This window comes from Mirounga leonina, unplaced genomic scaffold (assembly GCF_011800145.1).
Source record: "Mirounga leonina isolate KUSES-001 unplaced genomic scaffold, KU_Mleo_1.0 Mir_178, whole genome shotgun sequence".
NCBI classification, from domain to species: Eukaryota; Metazoa; Chordata; class Mammalia; order Carnivora; family Phocidae; genus Mirounga; species Mirounga leonina.
In genome coordinates, this window is record NW_023270464.1 from 1,711,655 (window position 1) to 1,730,644 (window position 18,990).

The 18,990-nt window shown below is 37.7% G+C and overlaps 1 protein-coding gene across 1 annotated transcript in view; it reads right to left on the reverse strand.

The window, feature by feature from the left end:
- Positions 1–18,990, reverse strand: part of GABRG3 (gamma-aminobutyric acid type A receptor subunit gamma3) — a 797,287-nt gene that overhangs the window by 85,488 nt on the left and 692,809 nt on the right. Inside the window, exon 6 of the mRNA XM_035023930.1 lies at positions 12,319–12,456. Within this exon, the coding sequence (XP_034879821.1) occupies positions 12,319–12,456 (138 nt within the window). The remainder of the gene's footprint in view (positions 1–12,318; positions 12,457–18,990) is intronic.

An 18,990-nucleotide genomic window follows, 5' to 3' on the forward strand; every position in this document is an offset into this window, starting at 1 on the left:
AATAAATAAATAAATAATAAATAAATAAATAAATAATAAATAAATAAATAAATAAAATAAGAGAAAGAAACCATCTCCATAATGTAAAAGTGCAATGTGAAGCAGCAAGTGCTGATGCAGAAGTTGCAGCAAGTTATCCAGAAGAGCTGGCTAAGATAATTGATGAAGGTGGCTACACTAAGCAATAGATTTTCAATGCAGATGAAAAAGGCTTATAGTGGATTATGATACTGTCTAGGACTTTCATAGCTAGAGAGGTGAAGTCAATGTGTGGCTTCAAAGCTTCAAAGGATAGGCTGACTCTCTTGCTAGAGGCTAATGTGGCTGGTGATTTTAAGTTGAAGCCAATGCACATTTACTATTCTAAAAATCTTGGGGCCCCTAGGAATTGTGCTAAATAGGGGTATCTGGGTGGCTCAGTTGGTTAAATATCCAACTCTTGATTTGGGCTCAGGTCATGATCATGGGGTCATGAGATCAAGCCCCATGTTGGGCTCCACACTCAGCAACGAGTCTGCTTGAGATTCTCCCTCTCCTCTGCTCCTTGCCCTGCTCTCTTGCTCTTAAATAAATAAATAAATAATAAATAATAGGTATCTTTAAAGAAAAATAGTTATGCTAAATCTACTCTACCTGTGCTCTATAAATCGAATAACAAAGTCTGGGTAATAGCAATCTGTTTACAAAATGGTTAATGAATATTTTAAGCTCACTGTGGAGACCTACTGCTCAGAAAATATTTTTTTCCAAAATAATACTGCTCATTGACAATGCACCTGGTCACCCAAGAGCTCTGATAGAGATGTATGAAATTAGTATTGTTTTCATGTTTACTAATGTAACATCCATTGTGCAGCCCATGGCTCAAGGAGTCATTTCAACTCTCAAGTCTTATTATTTAAGAAATAAATTTCATAGGCTATAGCTACCATAAATAATGATTTCTCTAATGGTTCTGGGCAAAGTCACTTAAAAACATTATGGAAGGGATTCACCATTCTAGATGCCTTAAATTAAGAACATGAGTGATTCATGGGAAGAGGTCAAAATATCAACATGAACAAGAGTTTGGAAGAAGTTGATTCTGACCCTCTTGGATGACTTTGAGGGGTTCAAGACTTCAGTGGAGGAAGTAACTGCAGATGTAGAGGAAATTGTAAGAGAACTAGAATTAGAAGTGGAGGCTGAGGATATGACTGAATTGCTACAATCTTATGATAAAATTTTAATGGATGAGGAGTTGCTTCTTGTGGATGAGCAAGGGAAAAGTGGTTTTCTTGAGATGGAATCTACTCCCAAGAAAGATGCTGTGAAGATTGATGAAATGACAACAAAAGATTTAGGATGTTACATACACTTAGTTGATAAAATAGTGACAGGGTTTTTAGAGGATTGACTTCAATTTTCAAAGGCATTCTATTGTGGAAAATACGTTATCAAAAGGCGTCACATGCTGCAGAGAAATTGTTTGTGAAAGGAAGAGTCAATTGATGTGGCAAAATTCATTGTTTTCTTGTTTTAAGAAATTGCCACAGCCACCCAACCTTCAGCAATTACCACCCTGGTCAGTCAGCAGTCATCAACATCAAGGTATGACCTTCCACCACAAAAAGATTATGACTTGCTGAAAGCTCAGATGACAGCATTTTTTGGCAATAACATATTTTTAAAATTAAGATATGTACATTATTTTCTTTTTTTTTAAAAGATTTTATTTATTTATTTGAGAGAGAATGAGATAGAGAGAGAGAGCATGAGGGGGGGAGGGTCAGAGGGAGAAGCAAACTCCCTGCTGAGCAAGGAGCCCGATGCGGGACTCAATCCTGGGACTCCAGGATCATGACCTGAGCCGAAGGCAGTCGCTTAACCAACTGAGCCACCCAGGCGCCCTGTACATTATTTTCTTAAACACACTGCTACCCCACACTTAATAGACTATAGTACAGTATAAACATAACTTTTATATGCGCTGAGAAACCCAAAAATTTATGATATTTGCTTTATTGTGGTGGTCTAGAACCAAACCAGCAATATCTATGAGGTATGTCTGTAGATATATTTCTTATTATAATTGGTAGACTTTATGTATTTAGATATAAAGTTTCTTTTTTTTGCTGTAGTGTTCCATGATTCATTGTTTGTGTATAACACCCAGTGCTCCATTCAGTATGCTCCCTCTTTAATACCCCTCACCAGGCTAACCCATCCCCCTACCCTCCTCCCCTCTAGAATGCTCAGTTTGTTTCTCAGAGTCCATAGTCTCTCATGGTTTGTCTCCCCCTCCGATCTCCCCCCCTTCATTTTTCCCTTCCTACTGTCTTCTTCTTCTTCTTCTTTTTTTTTTTTAACATATAATGTATTATTTGTTTCAGAAGTACAGGTCTGTGATTCATCAGTCTTACACAATTCACAGCACTCACCAGAGCACATACCCTCCCCAAAGTCTATCACCTAGCCACCCATCCCTCCCACCCCCCACCACTCCAGCAATCCTCAGTTTGTTTCCTGAGATTAAGAATTCCTTGTATAGGTGAGATCATATGATACATGTCTTTCTCTGATTGACTTATTTCGCTCAGCATAATACCCTCCAGTTTCATCCACATCATTGCAAATGGCAAGATATCATTCCTTTTGATGGTTGCATAATATTCCATTGCATATATATACCACATCTTCTTTATCCATTCTAGATATAAAGTTTCTGATTTTAATTTTGCAAGGTGGCATTTGGCTAATACAAAGGAAAATATTTTCTGCAACCATCCTCAGGAATAGCTGAAGAAGGCATAAACACTATACAAAGAATGTTCAAAAACATCAGTAACATAAGAAATACAGCACACTGTTGAGTCAGTCAGAAATCATAGTAGATTATTCTTCACTGGCTTTGCTGTCACAGGAATGCAATTTTTATCCACCAGCTATAATCTAGTCTGGTCCACCCAGTGCATGCCAACCTTCAGTATCATCAGAATCACTTGGGGGGGGGGGCGGGGTATGAAATGTAGAGTCCTGGGATCCTTCCCAAAAGGTTCTGATCTAAAAGGTTTGGGGTGAGGCCCAGGAATCACAATTTCTGACCACCTACTAGGTGATGCAAAGGCTGCCCATTAACAGGTCATATACATGCTAGCAGTGCTGGCCCATGGCCTATTTTCTTCACAGTCAATGCAAACAGTCCACTGGGAGGGAACACTTATCCTTAAGGGAATCCAAGTATAAAGAATGTGTTTGGGACAAAGAGAAAATCTCATTTCCAAATACAATTGAAACACAAATCCTCATAGTATGTGATACTTTCTAGGTTACTGTTATGGGTTGAATTGTGTCCCCCAAAAGGTATTATACTCCTAACACACAGTACCTCAGAATGTGACCTTACTTGGAAATACAGTCATTGCAGATGTAGTTAGTTAAGATGAGGTCAAACTGGAGTAGGGTGGACTTCTGATCCAATATGACTGGTATTCTTATATGAAAGGGGAAATTTGAACACAGAGGCAGACATGCACAGAGTGAAGATGACATGAAGACACAGAGACAATGTCATTTACAAGCCGGGGGGAGGGGGGTTGGCTAGGACAGATCCTTTACAGTCCTCAGAAGGAACCCTGGTGACACCTTGAATTTGGACTTATCACCTCTAGAACTGTGAACAACCATTCCATGCTACTGTTACCACAGCCCCAGGAAACAAATACAGTCACTCATGCTCTGAAATGGTGTTTGCAAAATTTAGATAAGCATATTTATTATTTTATATCAAAGTCTGAGAGCAATATAAATAATATTTTTTATATTCTTGTTAACAGAGAAAAGTAGGACCAGTCAGATAAAAGTGGCTGTCCAGAGTCACACCTAAAGGATGTTGGGGTTAGTGAAGATTGTGCTTACATAGGTTCTGTGATGATGTGAGGCAATAATGAAGACAGTCCACCTCAAAGTACCTGGTGTTGGCAACACACCTAGAGACTGGACACCTGACCTTATGATTGAGAGGTTTTGCAATGTTTTTCTATTTCACAGATAAGTTCCATAGATTTATTTATACATATTTAAAAACATGGAATAATAATATCCATCCTCTTCAAACTTCACAATGATTCTGGGAACCAGTTAGATAGATAATGCTCCAAATGCCTTAATCTTCTTGGATAAAAGAGATGTGTAATTCTATATTATTGTCATCATTATTTTGAGATAGGAGATTGAAAACAAGAAATGACATTTGTATATAAAAAGACATTCATCTAACAGGGATCCACTAAAATGCCATCAGAGCACTGTGAGTGATCCTCCATGTTGCAAAATTCCAGACACACTTAGCCACACAACTGTGTTTCATGAATATTCATTAAACTGTCTTAATTGTTGACACTTAAACTCATGCTGGATTTGGCCAGAAAAACACATACAAAGCAGCACACTGTGGTGGGCAGGTACAGCATGTTTTCTCATCCTTGGGGGTTCTAGCTACCACACACCCATCTCACATTATCTTCAGTCCATAAAAATTTTGCATATGAGAAAAGTTTTTTATATATGAGAAAAGTTCCTTCCCATTTATCCCTGCTGCAGTTTCTTGCAAGCCTTAATTGTAAATAAAGGTTTAAATTTCTCTCCTCAAATTGGGTGTTAGAGTAATGAATAAATGAGTGGTTATAATATATCAATCAATCAATCTACCTATCTACCTATCTATCATCTATCTTTAAAAAAAATTATGAAGAAGCTGATCAGTGCAGCAAAGCTGGACACTTGTCATGATGCTGCTTTAGGACTTTGAGGGGCTCATAGTAACTCCTTTTCATATTCATTACGTTGGATATGAATCCCAATAACCTTGAGTTTCTACACAAAGAAGAATATGCCACCTGGGAATTCCCTCAGTAGGAAGTGGGGTATCAGGTCAGAACTCTCCCCGGACTGCAATGTATATTTGTAAGACCATTCTGGGGATCTTAGAAAGTTGATGTGAAACTAAGAATAGTGTGAGGAGACACTGAATAACATGAAACCCACCTGAATTATCAACATACTCTTAAAGAGTATAAAAACCTAATATTTTTGATCAGTAGATAAACTTCTACAGGAGCAGATTTTTTGTTTGGTTTTGCTTTTGTTTTCATACTTGGAGACACTACAACACAAGAATGTGATTGCCAAATTAAAAAAAAAATACCTAAGAGAACTATTTTTTATCTTATTTTGTAAACACTCATTCTACTAATGAATTGATTTCCTGGTTCACATAATCTGGATTCTGCCAATAATCAGCAACAATCTCTGAGGATTGTATTGATGCTGTGATTAATGCTCATCAATGGCTAAAAGTGCAAGTAAGATTATCAATTAGTAAACATATGAATTGGAATATTTTTACATGTAAAGAGTGTTCTTGTAATAATGTAATTATACAAAAGATTGACTATGGTTACAAAACTTTTTAAAAGTGTGAACTCAGATTTATTCTAATTTTCTTATGGGCCACAGTATTGGTAAAAATAAATAATCTCACTTGAGGAAATTAGTATTCTCCATGATAAAAATTTAAATGAGAAATCTGCAAGCTTCTCTGTGGCAGAAAGCATTTCTTCTTTTCCTCTCTCAGAATACATGTGAGCGGCACATGTAAATATTCCATATTTGTCCAAGGAAAAAGCTCAATTATTGACTAGTATGTTGATTTTGTGAGGCTATCTTTTTTTTTTTTTTTTTGCATTTTTCCCTCAGTGATGACATTTAGTACTCAACCTTTCCCTCAGTGATGACATTTAGTACTCAACCAAAAAAACAATATTATTATACACAAATGAAATACCCTATGTGATGTTTTGCCAACTAATAATGCTATCCAGGAAGTTGTTGGATATTCCATGAAAAAAAAAAAAGTATTTTATGGTATAATGCATCTGAAAAGTGCAGGATTATACACAGACTAATTTATTTAAAACAATTCTCCTTTGTGTTTAGACATATTGGACATCTTCAGGAAGAGAATGCAATATGCAGTGTTTCCGTGTTTCCTAATTTATTGCTGCAGTTAGGAAACACTTTCACTAACACTGATGTTGGTATTTTGTACTATACTGGTGACCCATAGAAAATGGTGGGGAGAGGGGCGCCTGGGTGGCTCAGTCATTAAGCATCTGCCTTCGGCTCAGGTCATGATCTCAGGGTCTTGGGATTGGGCCCTGCATTGGGCTCCATACTCCGCGGGAAGCCTGCTTCTCCTTATCCCAGTCCCCCAGCTTGTGTTTCCTCTCTAGCTGTGTCTCTCTCTGTCAAATAAATAAATAAAACCTAAAAAAAAAAAAAAAAAGGAAAATGGTGGGGAGATACTGAGACACCTGGCCACATGTGAAATGCCAGCAATAAGCTCTTCCTTCACCTCTGTGCTCCTGCAGCAGTTGCTGGAACACATTTATTTATATTGACACATCTCTCACTAAATTCTAAATCCTTATGGTCATTGCTAGCCTGAAGACTCCTTAAGATCAAGCAGTGTCCAGCACATTTTAGTTTCTCCAGGAACCCTTTTGCAACTAAAAGAGTTAATAGATGATTGAATCTAAGAATAGTAGTTGAAAATACTTTTAAGGGCATAGCAAAATTTGTATAAAAATATTCAAGAAATCAGCTCATGAACATTTCCACCACTTCCTAAATATTTTAGAGTTTTCTATCACAATATTTTAACAGAAAAATCAATTTGCCTATATTTAACACCTCTTATGATTGTGTTAAATCATCCCATATCCATAAATTTTGTCTTGAGTTCTATGGCAGAGTAATTCGTATGGGCTTTGAAGTACTCCAGTTCCACCAATAACTTGCTTTAGGCACATTACTTTATCCTGATGAGTGTTGGGTTCCCTAACAGTAATAATGTGTGGGCATTGTGAAGTCTAAATGAGTTAATTCATACAAAACATTTAAAATAATAACTGGCATATTATATATTAGCTGGCATTATTACAGTCAAGGTCATCCAGCTCATTGTGCTGTATCTGAGATCGCCCAATTACCAAACTACTTTACAGATCTTTGGGGAAAATGTTTTACTCACAGTCTTACAGCCAGATGCCAGAATTAATATTGCACCAAGGAAAGATTTCAGGAATCTCTCTGAAAGTGCAGGTGAAATCCAACAGCTGTATTCCCTTCAGGCAAAGAACTTCACAGGCTGGGACAATCAGGGAGGGATCCAATCTCAGGCAGGCATTATTCCAGAAGCTACTTGATTTAGATCTGTTCTTATGGGTATCATCCTCTGGTTGTGACTAGTTATAGACACCTCTCCAGCATGATTCTACTACAGAAACATGGGCATCAACTTGTTCAGCCCCCATTTCACAGATAAGCCTACTAGATTTGGAGTCATATCTGCCATTGGGGACTCTTAATGAGAATTTTCCTCCAGAATATCTGAGTCAGCCTCACGATTCCCTCCAACACATGTCCAATCCTGTTTGACCAATGTGATCACATATTGCCCCTATATGCCTTACTTCATTCCCCTTTGTTTTTAATGTATGTGTCTTATCTCATATATACATCACTTACTAGACTTGTTCATTTTACTGACAGAAAGTCTTTTAAATATAATACTTTTCCTTTGTATTGCCTCTTTCTGAGTCAACACTCATGATTTCTCGTCTAGACTCACAAATTCCTCCTAACTTATCTCCTTGACTCAAATATTTTCCTTTATACTTTATTTAGGAGAGTATCACTAGGAGCCAAGCATAGTCTACATGTTCCATATAATTAGTTAACAACATAGATAATAACCCCTTCATGTAACACAGCAAAATAAGATAAACATAATAAATACATAAATTATATGATAGATTATATCAACTAGTAAAGGCAGAGATTGCTCATAGGGTAGGATTCAATGAGAAGATGATTTTTGAGCACAGACTTACAAAACATAGGGAGTTAGTCATGCAGACACCCTAATGAAAGGTATCTAAGCATAGAACCATCAGTCAAAAGTCAAATGGTGAGAACACGCTTGATACAGTGGGAGCAGTCAGAAAGAGTGCTTGGGTGAGATGTGGGGGGCAGGCCATCAGGAGGTAGATCATGTAGGGTTTGGTAGGCCATCATAAAGACTGACATTTACTCTAAGCAAGAAGCGGAGTCATGAAACAGTTTTGAGCAGAGAAATGTTGACTTCAATAATGAAATATCACTTTGTTGTAGCCCTTAGGTAGGCAAGTCTAGAATCAAAGAGGTAAATAAGGGCGCCTGGGTAGCTCAGTTGGTTGAAGGACTGCCTTTGGCTCAGGTCATGATACTGGAGTCCTGGGATCGAGTCCCACATCAGGCTCCCTGCTCAGCAGGGAGTCTGCTTCTCCCTCTGACCCTCCCCCCTCTCATGTGCTCTCTCTCTCTCTCTCATTCTCTCTCTCAAATAAATAAATAAAACCTTTAAAAAAAGAGGTAAATAAGGGGCTAATGCTATAACTGAGGAAAGGGATGGATGATGACTCAAATCAGGATAGTAGCAATGGAATTGGTAGAAGCCATCATATTTAGAATGTTTTGATGATATAATCAAAAGCATTTGCTGATATTTTGGATTTAATGTATAAAAGAGGGAAGAGTTGATGATCCTGGAGTTTGGGCCTGAGAAAATGAAAGGATGGAGGGGCCACTATCTGGTAGGGAAAGACTACAGGTGGAATTGCCTGTGAGCATGAGTTTGGGACATGCTAAGTAGAAATAGTCTCCAAGACATCCCAGAGGAGATCATGAACAAGCGTTTGGGTCTATGAGGCTGGAATTTATGAGATGTTTGATCTAGGAGCTGGAGATATACATTTTGGAGTTATTACCACAGAAGCCTGGATGAGACTCACAAAGGAGTGAGTATAGATAGAAAACAGAGTTCTGGGGCACTCACAAATGAATAGAAGGTGGAGAAGATGGAGGTCCAACACAAAAATGCAGAAGAAACATCAGGAGGAGGAGGACCAAGTGAGGAGTATCCTGAGAGCCAAAGGAAGAGGAGTCATGGTGAAAGAAGGTTTAGCATTGTAGAGTCACTGGTGACCTTCCTAAGAACAGTGCTGGTGGAGGAGTGAAAAGGGAAGCCTGGCTGGGGTGGGCTCAAGAGAATGGCATGGAGGTACTGGGTCAGTGAGATCCAATGACTCTTTAGAAGAGTTTGCTGTGAAGGGCACAAATAAGGAATTTTATTATGGAGGAAAGAGGATTGGAATAACATTGTGTTGGGCACCTTCTGTTGCCCCTCCATACCTACTTTCTACTCTTTTTTACCTGCTTTATGCCTAGGAAGCTTCTGCTTGGGGCACACCATATAAGTTCCCTGAGCCTCGGCTTCTGGCCACTGGGGAGAAGGAACAGATAATGTGAGGTAAAGAGGTTAAGCCATGTATCCTTAGGCTTCTTTCCTGCCTCCGTGCTGCAGGTTGGCTGGATTCTCTGCTGAAAGTGACACCAGCTGTCATGCAGCCCTCTCACTTCTACTATTTCTCCAGATTCCAGTAACCATTCCCACTTCTTGCCTCTTTTTTTAAAATTTTTAAAAAATTTATTCATGAGAGACAGAGAGAGACAGAGAGGCAGAGGGAGAAGCAGACTCCCCGCTGAGCAGGGATCCTGATGTAGGACTCAATCCTAGGACCCTGGGATCATGACCTGAGCCGAAGGCAGACGCTTAACCATCTGAGCCACCCAGGCACCCCCCCACTTCTTGCCTCTTTAGCTAAGTGGTAAAAGCTTCCCAATACCACTAGTTTGAGATTACTGCAATATGTCTATATTAGTTTCCTATTGCTATTGTAACAAATGATCACAAACAGTGGCTTGAAACATAAAACTTTGTTATGTTACAGTTCTTCAGGTTAGAAGTCTGACACATATCTTGTTTGGCTAAAATTAAGGTATCAGTAGGGCCATAGTCCCTTCTAGAGGTTCTAGAATTAATTTCCTTGCTCTTTCCAGCTTCTACAACTACCCACTTGCCTAGGCTTGGTGGCCCCTTCCTCCATCTTCAAATCCAGCAAAGTTGCACTTCTCTTTGAGTTTCTTCCACAGTCACATTTCCTTCTGACTCTCTTCTTCTGCTTCCCTCTTCCACACTGAACCCACCTCAATAATCCAGAATACCTCTCCATCTGAAAGTCAGCTGACTACCAACCTTAATTCCATCTGCTACCTTAACTCTCCTTTATCATGTAACACGATGTACTCACAGGTTCTGGGAATTAGAAAATGGAAATCTTTGGGAGCCATTTTTCCGCCTACCACAATGCCTTATTGCAGTAAGTCCTAAGCCATGCCAGCAAGATTGTACATAGTTTCTTCCCTTCATTAACTTCTTCTAATAACCCAGTTTGTGTGGGTCACTTATTGCATGCTGGAGACCTAACTGAAACAACTAAAAAAAAATATGTTAGTGAAATAAAAGCCTATTTTTAAGTAGATGATAGTAACAACTTTACTCTCTACTGGAGTAGAGAGTAAAAAAAAAATGGTGTGAGTAAGAGGGAGATGTGCTGGAGCAATCTCTTGTGTAGGGGAAAGAACAGGATCTGGTGTACATGTGGATAAGCAATGGGAGCTCATCTGCAACACTATGAGGGAGTAGTTGCAATAGGTGGGCAAAGATGTTGGACATTGTCTAATTTCCTCAAGATTCTAGGAACAGTGAGGAACAAGATCACTGGTGGAAAATAAAGAAGGTGTTGCTGTCAGAAGTTGGGACCAAGAACAAAATAGGAACCCCATCTAGGAAAGTGAAAGAATAAACAGACTAGAGTTTGCATTTTAATGGAGGTGATATTATTCCTATGGGAGTGAAAATTCTTTTTTGGGGGGAGAGGTGATAAATCATTGATATTGCTATGTGTAGCCCTCCAAAAGGCCATAATATATGAAAAGATATACAAGCATATTTGTAGTATCAATATTTATAAGGGAGGCAATTAAAAATACCTAAAAAGACTCCTTAGGAGAGGTGATAATGAATAAAAGATTGAGAAACACTGAACCAGCACATACTATGATACTATAACCTTAAAACTCTCTTGAAATTCATGGACAACAACTTCAAAAGACAGCAGTTATGGAAATAATGTGCTTTATTTATTATTATTCCCTCCTCCCCCCCATAATGCTGCTTGGTTGTGGTATGGAGTGAGTGGAGTTCTGGATTTCACTATGGTTGGAGTTCTGGATTTCACTATGGTTGGGTGTGTGCAAGAAAAGAGGAAAGGGAACTGAGGGAGTGTGCAAAACAGTGACTGTAAAGATTTCTCCAGGGTTTTCCACCGGGGAAATAAGATAAAAAGCATTCTGGGCTGCTAAAGACAGACATGGAAGGGTGCTGACCACCTTGGGCCCATAAGAAGTTTAGAAATGAAGAGTGAAAATCCATACATCTCACTCCCATCTTCAAAGAGCTTCTGATTAGCTAGAAGCAAGTGAGTTTAATTATTTTAATATAGATTAATTTCTTTAGAATATATTTTTTGCTTATTTTCTAAAGGAGAGGGAACATCTCTTTTTATCTAATTACATACTTTATACTATGCATATAATGGTCACTTAATAAAATCAAATTGGTGGTTAATTATTGTGTTCAATATGTTGGAAAAGAAATATAAAGCTCAAAATAAGGTTTAGAGTAAAGGAAAGGAAGAAGCTAGAAATTAAAACTCAAAGGACATTTCACAGCAGCTTCTTTTATGTGTAGATTCTCAATAATATTTTATTCTTAATATGTATGTGGAAAGCTGTAGAACTCTCATCATTAGTAAAATCAGTTTATGTAAATATGGTCAATAGTGGGAATCCTAGTTAAGTTTGTAGACATGTTGCAAACAATATTGATTAAAAAATATGAGACAATTCTCACAATCCTTTTTCCATCCCAATAAAACATTAAAAAATATTTTCACTGGGGCACTTGGGTGGCTCAGTTGGTTAAACTACTGCCTTTGGCTCAGGTCATGATCCTGGAGTCCTGGGATCGAGTCCCGCATCAGGCTCCCTGCTCAGCAGGGAGTCTGCTTCTCCCTCTGACCCTCCCCCATCTCATGCTCTCTCTCTCTCATTCTCTTTCTCAAATACATAAATAAAATCTTAAAAAAAATATTTTCACTATTGAATCAGTTGTTTTGTCTCAATTATCACTGAGGTATATAATTGCCTTAATATAATTAGTTAAAATATACACATGATGTAATTCTACATTAAAGGCATGATTATGCCTCAGGCATCAGAGGAAAAAAGTCAGATTTTTTTTTGATAGTTATGCTTCCTTAAATTAATTCCTACCTGCAGATGTTGTTACAATTTCTGTCGTGTTTCTGAGGCCCATAAAGTCAAACTGATAAAGCCTCCAGGATTTCTGATCAGCTGCCTCAACTGAATTTTTTCTCCATCTGTAAATCATCTCTTCTTTGGGGTAGCCATCTGAAAATACAGAATAAATATTAACACTTGAAGACATAGGTTTATAAAATATAAAAGTCAAAATTATCATTCTGATCATTTAACAGAAGTTAAAATTTTAGGCCATATTTGTTCTTGTTCTCAAAAATTTCCTCAAAGACCCTAAAACTCAAAAATTAATGGGTAAAGGCCACTCAACCCAGAGTTCTTGCTGCAGATCTTCATCAGCAAGATGTTCCCAGCCACAAGTCTCATCATTGTGTGGACACAGCATATAAGGGGGCTACTGTCTTTATTTCTTTAACCTTGGAGAGCCACTTTTAGTCACCATAGGCTGTGGTCAACTTTCAAAGTGTGGAGATGCTGCTCAGAACTTGTTTCCAGACTCTGAGATCTAACTACCTAGCCTACTCCCATCACACCTTCACCCTTCCCCGGAACTTCATCCTTTCATATCTCAGGAAAGACAAATTTAATAAGGCAATCACTCCAAATAAGTCAATCAGAGAAAGACATGTATCATATGACCTCACTGATATGAGGAATTCTTAATCTCAGGAAACAAACTGAGGGTTGCTGCAGTGGTGGGGGGTGGGAGGCACAGGGTGGCTGGGTGATAGATATTGGGGAGGGTATGTGCTATGGTGAGCACTGTGAATTGTGTAAGACTGTTGAATCACAGACCTGTACCTCCAAAACAAATAATAAATTATATGTTAAAAAAAAGAAGATAGCAGGAAGAGAAGAATGAAGGGGGGGAATCGGAGGGGGAGACGAACCATGAGAGATGATGGACTCTGAAAAACAAACTGAGGGTTCTAGAGGGGAGGGGGGGGTTGGAGGATGGGTTAGCCTGGTGATGGGTATTAAAGAGGGCACATTCTGCATGGAGCACTGGGTGTTATGCACAAACAAAGAATCATGGAATACTACATCTAAAACTAATGATGTAATGTATGGTGATTAACATAACAATAAAAAATTTAAAAAAAAGAGGGCACGTTCTGCATGGGCACTGGGTGTTATGCACAAACAATGAATCATGGAACACTATATCAAAAACTAATGATGTAATGTATGGTGATTAACATAACAATTAAAATTAAAATTAAAAAAAAATAAGGCAATCACTCCAGGATTCCAGAGGTCAACTGACTCTCAGTCCTGCTCTGACATCAGTCTCCAGTTCTGATCAGTGAACTTTGACCATTATTAGACACCAGTGCTTATCTTATTCATTCATTACTCCAGGAAGCAAGATGCTGGTGTGTTTCTGCTGCCTTAAGCCTAGTGTGGTAACCTGCCCAGAGCCAGGTGTCATGGACAGGTGTTATTACTAGGGCCGCTTGGGCTCCCTGACCCAAGCCAGAGATTGTCCCTGTGACTGCTTCTCAACTCCTGGATCTCCACTTCTGAATACCACTTGGGCAATGCTTGTTTTCTAGAGTACCTGTCTCCAGGCTCTATGGCAAGGTCTGCTCCCTGGGGCATGCCTCACCTAAGAGCAGGTCTAGAGCCCATGTTGTCACTCAACACATGACTGCATTGGTATTATTAGCCCTTCACTGATTAATATAGACACTGATGGCAAGACTGTGGTAGGAGGAAATATATGCACTACCATCCTGAATATGAAAAACACCTTACTGATACACACATACAAGCATATTAATAAAGTGGTTGGAAATTTCTAATTAGACATTGCAAAGATCAGTTTGTAAAACTCTTAAAGATAATATGCCTTCCTGGTATTTTCCCTTTCTTCCCATCAGTGCTAGCTTGGCTCCCTCATTCAAAGACTAAAATAAAACACAGGTATGCCCCCTGCTTTCTGATTGTGTATTGTTCTGTGAAATTATTGTCACCATTGCTGGGATACTTGCTCTCTTTTAACTTGACAGTGTTCATATCAAGGCACTAAGACTCAGCCCCAGACATTTCTATGAAGTAACCAGACATTTTACTTGGTCATAAGCCACTGTCCTGCTTGCTTTATCTTCCTATTAGACTATCATAATCAGAAAAAGTACTTTATGCTATAATTCTTTCTTTTAATTTGTTTTGTTAAACAGCTTTATTGAGGTGCAATTCACATACATAACACATGCACAGTTCAGTGGTTTTTAGTATATTCTCGGAGTGGTGCAACTATTATCACAATGTAATTTTAGAATTAGATTTTAGAATATTTTCATCACCCCAAAATGAAACTGCAGACCCAGTAGCAGTCACTCCCCATTCCCCTTCCTTGCACACACTGCACACATCACCTGTCTCATCCAGTTCTTGGCATCCCTTAATATATTTTCTGTCTATAGATTTCCCTGTTCTGGACATTTCATATAAATGGGCTCACACAACATGTTATCTTTTGAACTGATGTCCTTCACTTAGTGTAATGTATTCAACATTCACTCATATTGTAGCCCTTGTTAGTATTTCATCCTTATTTATTACCCAATAATAAAATTGGAATAATAATTCACTACATGAATATACCATATTTTGCTTATGCATTTGTCAGTTGATAGGCAGTTTGAGTCCACTTCTATGTTTTCTATGAATAATGCTGTTATGAACTTTAGCGTTTTCTTTTTTAAATAAACAAGGTCTTTGCATATCTTTATGATGAGAGGTAGTTTTGCAACTTGGAGCAAGGCCCCCACTGAATTAGGCTATTACCTTCCCACAGAAACTAGGAGATTGGGATATTATCTTTCTTGATTATATTTTAAAGAAATGGTTCCCAGACCTTAAGAAAGCCTTTAAAAAGATTTACATCTTGTTCAAAACAGAGTTCCCTTCCCTTAACCCAGACTTGTTTCTCCTCCATTTCTCTACCTAAGCAAATAGCAGTACCCACCTAATTGCTTAAGAGTTAAGAACACTTGAGATTTTGTGCTGACATAGTTTTCAATTTGCTTGGGTATGTAAATAGGAGTGAAATTGTTGAGGAATAAGGTAACTCTATATTTAACATTTTTCAGAAACTGCTGGACTGTTTTTCAAGGCTATACCTTAAAATCCTACCAGCAATGTATAAGGGTTCCAATTTCTCCATATTCTTTCCAACATTTGCTAATATCTGTCTTTCTAATTGTAATAGTCATAGTGGGTGTCAAGTGGTACCTTGCTGTTTAATTTGTGTTTCCCTAATGATTGATGATATAGAGCATCTTTTCATGGATTTATTGGCCAATATATGTCTTCTTTGGTGGGATATCCAGATTTTTTGCTCATTTTTTAATTGTGTTATTTGTTTTCATATTCTTGAGTCTTAAAAGAGTTATCTGTATATTTTGGGTGTTTTATCAGGCATATGTTTTACAAATATTTTCTGCCATTCTATGGCTTATCTTTTGATTTTCCTGCATTTTGAAGAGTTTTGCTAGTTATAGAATTATTGGTTGACAGTCTTTTTCCTTCAACATTTTGAAGCTGTTATCTGTCTTCTAACCTCCATGGTTTCTGATGAGAAATCATCAAGTTGACTCTGCTGTGGATAGGTGTGGATCTCTGAGTTCATTGGAGTTTGTTGAACTTCTTCTGGTTGTTATTTTTTCCAATAATTTTGGCCTTATTTCTCTGCTCTTCTCCTCTGGGACTTCCATTAAATGTGTAGTGGTAATTTTCACGATGTGCCACAGGTGTATGAATTTCCTCACATTTTTCTCCATTCAGTCTTCATTTTGTTTCTCTTACTGGATAATCTTTACTGGTCTATCTTCAAGTCTGCTGATATTTTTTTCTGTCTCCTCAAATCTGTTGTTTGTAGCTGGCTAGTGACTTTTTAATTTCAGTCATTGTACTTTTCAACTCCAGAATTGCAATTATTTCTGTCTTTTTACAGATATTCTCTATTTAATGACACCTAGTTGTCAGACTTTCCTTGCCTTTAATTCATTGGACATTGGTTTATTTTAGTTCTTTGAATGTATGCAGAATAGCAGACTTAAATTCTGTCTAGTATATCCAACATCTGGGATTTTTCAAGGGTTATTCTATTATTTCAAGGATTATTTCCATTGACAGTTTTTATTACTCTGTATGTGATGTTTCCTGTTTCTTTGCAGGTTTTGTAATTTTTCATTGGAAACCAGACATTTTAGATAATGTCTTGTGACAACTCCAGTATCAGAACACTCTCTCCACTCGAGGTGGTGGTTGTTCCTGGATTTTTGGTTTTGTTCTTGTTTTTCTTCTTGTTGTTTATTTCTTTAATGACTCTTCCAGGTTAATTTGTAAATCTGTATTCCCCACAGTGTGTAGCCACTGAATTCCCTGCTAGCTTTTTGTTGTTGTTGATTTTATGTTGTTTTCAAGCCTGGTCTCCTAGGGTTCACCTTTGGTTCATTATAATTTTGTGGTCAGCCAATGATCAGTCAGAATGTTTCCTTAAATGCCTTGCCTACCTCTGCCAAGGAGATCTGTGTGTGAAAGCACGTCTTCAAACTTTAAACAGTTTACGCATCAGCCTTAGCTTTAATTTTCTGCTTGCACAATTCCTCAAAGCCAGAGGTGAGTAATGGGCTTTCTCCTTTCTTAGGTCTTTCCTGGGCATGCACACAGCCCTGCACATGTGCACAACATTCTTATAGATCTCTAAGAATTTGCTGGAGCTTTTCAAAGTTCTCTGTATCTAGGTCTTGCTTTAATTTTTTTGGGTGGGGGTGGTTTTTTCTTTGCACTAATTGATATCACAAACTTAGGCAGATGTAACATTGTCAGACGATTTCCATTTTTTTCTATGATGCCCTGGTGATATGGCTTCTTAAATTTATTTTTTTAGCTGAGCTGAGCTCTGAGTCAAATCAAATGTCCACAACACTTTGGGAATGAAAATTTTCAAATACTGCTAGTTTTGACATAATATTGATGATGCTCTTAGTATAAAGTTCTTACCTCTCCATTCATTGTGAGCCTGCACATCTTGCACAACTACCATACTACTGAGCTGGCAGGGAGGCAGAAAGAGAATAGTCCCAAGCTGACATGTACAGGTGCTGTTGTCTTTGAGATTCAGAAGTTTCTCTTTGATAGACAATTTTCATTTTTTCTGTGACTTTGGTTAATTTATGGTGTTCTAAAATGGTTGGTTTTAGTTACTTTGCCAGTTTCACTGCTTCTGTGGGAAAGTGGTCACTGAGATCCTTACTCCACCACTCCAAAGTTGATCTCCCTATGCCATAATTCTAATAACAACAATAATAACAGCAACAAACGATGGCTTCTATTTTTTGCACACCAGTAGGCTCAATAGGACTTTTACCTACATTTTCCATTTAATCTTATCCTGTTTTGGACTGATCTGAGCATTGTAATGTTAAATAACTTGCCCATCTTTGAAAAAGCTGCAGAACAAACCCAGAGCCTTCTCTCAACTCCATTCTATTTGATTTCTCCTTTTACAAAACTTCCATTTTTATTTCTAATTCACAAGGCCTCCCATTGTATCCTCCCTTCCACAAATAAATCAATACTAATGTGTTGATAAATTTATATGTAACACTTTCAATAAAACATATTTACATTTAAATTAACCATAGTCTCCCAAAGATGCATGTAATAACTTGATATAATGATGATAGTTGGGATTTCAGAGAGAAGGTAAAGTGGGAGGAAAATTTCAGTATCTTAAGTAGCCACTGAATTTTCTTTTATGCCTCCTCTTCCTACATATCATCATCATCAATATCCTCACAACCATGGTCATGGTCATCATCATTATCACAGTGATCATTCACTTCCCCAACACCACCTCCACCACCATCATCATATTGCTGTCACATATAACTGTAATTATGTGCCAAACAATGTTCTAAGCGTTAAGGGGCCCTTACTTGCAGGAACCCTCCCAAAGTCCTAGGCAGGGCATAGAAACTTTTGTCTTGGGATAATTTTGAATCATTTAGAGAAGGCCTCCCATTCCCATTTGTTTTCTCTCTCTTGGTATTTTTCTTGTATGTCTGACATACTGAACTTCAACAATTTTGTATTAGTAAATTCATCAATCATTTCTATATATATCTTTGTATTGATGTTTAAGTAATCCTTCCTTAAAATATATTCAGATAAGTATTTCCAAAATTTAATTATAATTATTTTATAGTTTTATTATTAATTTTATTTATTAGTTATTCTGAACTTATTTTGACCAAGTTCCTTCTACTTGGATGTCAGTTCTGTGTATGTGTACATTTGTGTACATGCATGTGTGTGTGTGCAATTTGTGTGTATATATGATATTTACTAATACTACTTGATGGCAATTTTTTAAAAAGAAACATGCCCTGTGGTTATGAAAATAAAGTTTTCATATCAACAAAGTTAATTCCTAATCTTGTCCATTAAACTGTCCAGCTGGCCTCATGTTATAAAGATTTTACTGAAGCTTACATTAAGAGTCATGACCATGGCAGATATGCTTGCTCTCCAGGTTCAGTCCCTGGCTGCCATGATGGGAAAGACTCTCTTCAGGCCCTCTGTGTATATCCTATAAACAAAGTATTTTCTTTCTTTCTTTCTTTCTTTCTTTCTTTCTTTCTTTCTTTCTTT